Genomic DNA, 4,947 nt, shown 5'->3' with positions numbered 1-4,947 from the left:
TTAATCCTGTAATCAGTACAAAAGTGCTAAATAATAGGCCTGAAGCCAAAATTAAACCCAACAAAATGTCATATTTGAATATATATATATATATATGTGAACCTTCCAATGGTTCCTCTCTTCCCATATTTTGATGAGTGAAAGAGCCTGGGGAAGTTGCATTACTCAATGTTATATATGAAGTAACATATTAAAAAGAAAGTAGAATGTTGTATGTCCAAACAAAATCCTACTATAAGAAAAAAATTTTTCGGACAACAACATTTGGAATTCACTGCCTTGGAAACACCTAAATCTATTGGACTGACAATGATCAACACCTCTGGGCCACTTGGATGGGTTTTGGCATTTGACTGCAGGGACTTAATTTGAAAAATTGTTACCCATGCAACTCGTCTGCACATATCACAGATGCAACCAATTGTGTTCTTTTTATTTGTACTTTGCCCCAGTGCATCCCAAACATCTTTTTTTTAAGATGCATTTATTGACTGAGGGCACCATGTTTTCTCTGAAACAAGAAAAGAAACCATGTGCCTAGGAATAAAATAGTGAAAACTTTGTATGGTCTGATCTTGTGCAGTACTTGAGTGTTTCCATTTTTCTAGCAATGAGTTGGAAGGCCAACATATCTTCATAAATATGCAAAACACACAAAACACCACAAATATGCCATACTAGAAGGGCAAGAGGAAGTATGTTTCCAACAGCAGATCTTGGTGGAAACAAAATTCATAGTGGTTTGATGTTCAGCTTGAGTAAGAGAAATGGTAACAAAGACTCGAGCCATTCTGCCTTTCCCCAGAATCCTCCCAAGTGGGACTAAACCCAGTAGTCAGCCCAAAGAGACAGTTCTTTGCTGCGCACAATTCTAATGACATATGCACTAAAAAAATGCAATAAGAATGTGCTAAATCAAAGTTAAAAATACTTTTTCTACTGCCTGTACTACTGAACAAAATGTTTTTCCTATGTTACTTTTTAAAATGTCATGTACAGTTGGTCCTGAATAATGCCTCAAAATTAAGTTTACCCTGTACTTTTTCCTTCAACCCCTAGACATTATCAGTCTATCATTACATTTATTATTAGCTATAGGATGTTAGGAAATTTCCATCTCTCCAACTGCATACAAATGTATATATTTCAAAAGATGTTGCAAAATCAGCCTTGAAGATCTTAAACGTTTGCTATGGAAAAAAGATGTTGAACAAGCACAGCTTAAAGTATTTTATTGTTCTGGAAAATATTACACTTCTAGCTGGAATTCCCACCGTATGTACTGTTAACAGTACCTATTAAGTGAGGAAGAATTTTCAGAACTTTACAAAACCTTTTAACTGCACCCACTAGATAATTTATGACTGAGCGTCAGCACGTGTACGAGGTTCTGTGACGGCAGATTTAAAATGGCCTTGCTCTTTGTAACAGGGCTTCTGCAGAAGCAATATTCAGTAGGAGTAGAAGTAGCAGCCTGATTATGGGAAGTCACATCAAGAATCATCAGTCAAAGAAGTCTACGACACAGTGATTATCTACAGAGGAGCTAGTTGGCAAGAACTGTATCAATATGAATAAATGCCACAAATATTTAAATAGCTTTTTAAACTTTATTAAATCTTAAAAAAAAATTAAAATGTACAGGACCTGAACACGCATGAACATGGCTCAAAACCCCACTCCAGTCATCTTGTAATACTGACTAAAGGAAGGGGGGAAACAGTAAACAGTAACAGTAGCAAATGAAAAAGCAAGAAAATGAGATTATGTTGCAACTTGTAGTTAAAGATTTAAAAGAAAATTGCACAGTTGCTTACAGTTATGAAAGACATAATTAAAAAAAAAAACAAAAAAGTCAAGTTGCTTAATATTACTGACATATCAGAAATTTCTCTGTGTAACCAGTCAAGGAATATTACTGTGATCCATAGTGTAACTGAATTATGATTACCGTGTTTGTGACAATCAATCAAGATAATAATTTTTTCCAGAAACTTCAGGAGATTAATAGAGCCACCACAAGATAGAACTGGTTACTCAGTCCTGTTCTAACTATTTTATTTTTAATCAGGGAATCAAAATTGTTAAAAAGATTTTTTTTTCCTGAGCTGAACTATATATGAAGTCCTATCAAGCCAGTCTGACAGACTAAATCTGCCTCTGCATCAAGACTTAACCTGTCAAGAACAATGTTCTTGTCTCACACTAGCCTAAGTGACAGAATCAAACACAGGCCCATTAAGTCCATGCTACAGCCACTGATTTAAGTTCTTCTAAGAACAGAAAAAAAAAACAAAAAAAAAACCCCACAAAACTTTCATTAACACCTTAATGCTGGTTTTTAATATAATATCCATTACTAAGTTTAAAAAAAATAAATTGTTTCTAGTAATTCTCAGGCATAAAGTGCCCATTTTCTCTCTGCTGATTTATATCATTGTTCTGTTTTTACAGCTTACTGTTGACAGAGTGAGGTAATTCAACTACAATTTTTCCAATGTTTTTTCCCATGTACATGTAATCTACAGCACGGAATACAGACTCCAAGCCAGTGAACTTGCCCTCTGGAGACATGTCTCCAAAGTCCACCTCACAAACCAGGTCTCCTCTTTCATACATCTTGAGTAAGTCCTTCAGAGCCACTTTGTACTCGGAAAGGTAATGGTTCAAGAAGAAACCCCGGATGCTGGCAGACTTCTTCAACAGTTTTGCTGGCAATAACTCTGCTTTAACAGGCTGGAGGCCAGTAGGGTTTTGGTAGCCAGCGATAAACCCAATAACTATCAGGCACCCTTTGGTAGCCAAGGCGTTAAGAGCCAAGTCAAACATCTTTCCCCCAACAGATTCATAGACTACATCCACACCTTCAGGGTACTCCTTCCTAAGCACAGATTCAACATTTTCAGTTTTATAGTTGATCGTACGGTCGCAGCCAATGGATTTCAGAAAACCACCTTTTTCATCACTGGAGCAGGTTCCAATTACATGGCACTTTGCTGCCTTTGCAAGCTGCACAGCAAACTGGCCTGTTCCTCCAGCTGCTGCTGTCACCAGAACCTTCTTGCCTTCAGACAGGTCTCCCAGCTCCTTCAAACTGATGTATGCGGTAGCACCACTTACCATGAAAGTAAGAAACTCAGGTTTCACAGAGGGTAGAGGAATTGCTTGTTTGGCAGGCACAACTGTGTATTCAGCAAAGGAACCTGCTTTCACATAGGCCACAGCTTGACCCACTGTATAATCGGCACTAGCACTGAGTCCTAAAGCTACTACATCACCGATGCCTTCAAACCCTATATCGAATGGGGGTTTAACTGATGGGTCATATCGGCCAGCTGAGTAGTTTATGTCAGATGCATTAATGCCGACAAATCTAGAAGAAAACAAAAATGTATTAACGAGGTGTATTCTTTACCAAGTCTTTGTTGTATTAGAAACCTTCAATTTAAATTCGTGGGATAAGTACGAGACTTTTTCCGATTATTGGTACATCTGTATAAGGAGTACACTCCAGAGACTTTTGTAGTTCACATTCTGTTACTCTAGAATTAAAGATAAATTTGCTAAAAACAAACAAGCAAACAAAAAAAACCCACACCCAAAACAAAACAAAAAAAAAACCAAACCAAAAAACCAAAGAAACTCAACAAACCCAAAACAACACACACAAAAAACCCCAATCCCAAACAACAACAAAAAAAACAAAATCAACACCCCCCGAAAAAAAAACCAAACCAAAACTTGTCTTTTCCTTAGGTCCATTTGACCAAACTAAGCAAACTAAAAATAATTCTGTAAAAGATTAAAGGATGAAAATTAATTGACCACTTCATGCAAGATGTGAAAACACTGAAGAATAAAACATGCAAAGCGGTAAATATGTGGATTCTGGCAACAAATTTACATTTTTGAATATAATAATACTGTTAATGACTAATGATCATATTAACTATCGATGTCATTTGCAAGGTCATGTTACTGTAGGCAAGTACTTTTTAATTGATGGAGTCACTACAGCAAATGTGCCTTTTGATGTAGCTAATGTCAGCGTTAAAATATTTTTCTTTATATAAATTACTTGCAACACATCAAAACAACCTTGCACAGGACTAAAACTGTAAGACTGAGTATCAAGTCCTACTGACCTCTAACAGGTGAAAATGGATGCCAGTTTTTTGTTTGTTTGTTTTAGAAAATGATAGAGACATTCTCACAACTTGATTAAGCACTAGGAGATAATGCCTGAAAGAAAGTTATAATCTAGCTGAAACACAAAGAATATTTTAGTACCTCTTTTTTAAAAAAACCCAAACTGTATTTCCACAGAGGCAAGGGAAGAGAGACTGGGGAAGATTCTGTTAACTGGAAAATGTAAAAACCCCATATGCAACAGAAAACACCAGGACTGTTAGGACACATGGAAGTGGCAACCTGAAAGGTGTACTTGATATCATGGGAAAGCTGCAGAAGCATGCAAACAGGGCACTTTAATTGTTGCAGTTAGCAATAGGCTCAAATCGTATGTGTGTGTAGTTTTAAACTGCTTGCATACGGAGCAAGGAGAACTAAAAAGCGCTTTGCTTGGTTTTGTTTCCTTCATTCTTTATAGCATGGGGAGCCTCAAACTTTTACCAGCATGATGTGTTATGTAGAAAAAGACACATATGCATAAGCATATCCTCCACGCATAAGATAACGTGAAAGTGACTGTTGCTCTTTTTATTCTGCCTTTAATTCACTGCTCAGCCGCAACAAAAAATGCCTACATCTCGTTCGTAGATATAGAAAATCCTCTGTTATCCTGCTTTAAGGTAACTCCCGTACAGCACTGCTAAAAGATGGATAAAAACTGGTAACGGAGCAGCAGCTTCCGAGGCAAAACCGTGTACCCAGGGCGCCAGAGAGAAGGGCTCGGAGATCCGAGGCCAGACGTGCCGGCGCTGCGGT

General features: G+C 37.3%; 1 protein-coding gene across 1 annotated transcript; it reads right to left on the bottom strand.

Moving 5' to 3' along the window:
* Positions 1–1,927: 1,927 nt before the first annotated feature.
* ZADH2 (zinc binding alcohol dehydrogenase domain containing 2) lies at positions 1,928–3,373 on the bottom strand (the record flags this gene model as incomplete). Its single annotated transcript, XM_010020890.1, has 1 exon — positions 1,928–3,373. A coding segment is annotated over one exon (925 nt), but the record flags the coding sequence as incomplete, so codon positions are not given.
* Between the last annotated feature and the right edge of the window lie 1,574 nt (positions 3,374–4,947).

This window comes from Nestor notabilis, unplaced genomic scaffold (genome assembly GCF_000696875.1).
Source record: "Nestor notabilis isolate BGI_N333 unplaced genomic scaffold, ASM69687v1 scaffold8568, whole genome shotgun sequence".
NCBI classification, from domain to species: domain Eukaryota; kingdom Metazoa; phylum Chordata; class Aves; order Psittaciformes; family Psittacidae; genus Nestor; species Nestor notabilis.
The sequence above is the reverse complement of the archived record's forward strand: the minus strand, read 5'-3'. Positions and strand labels throughout refer to the sequence as shown.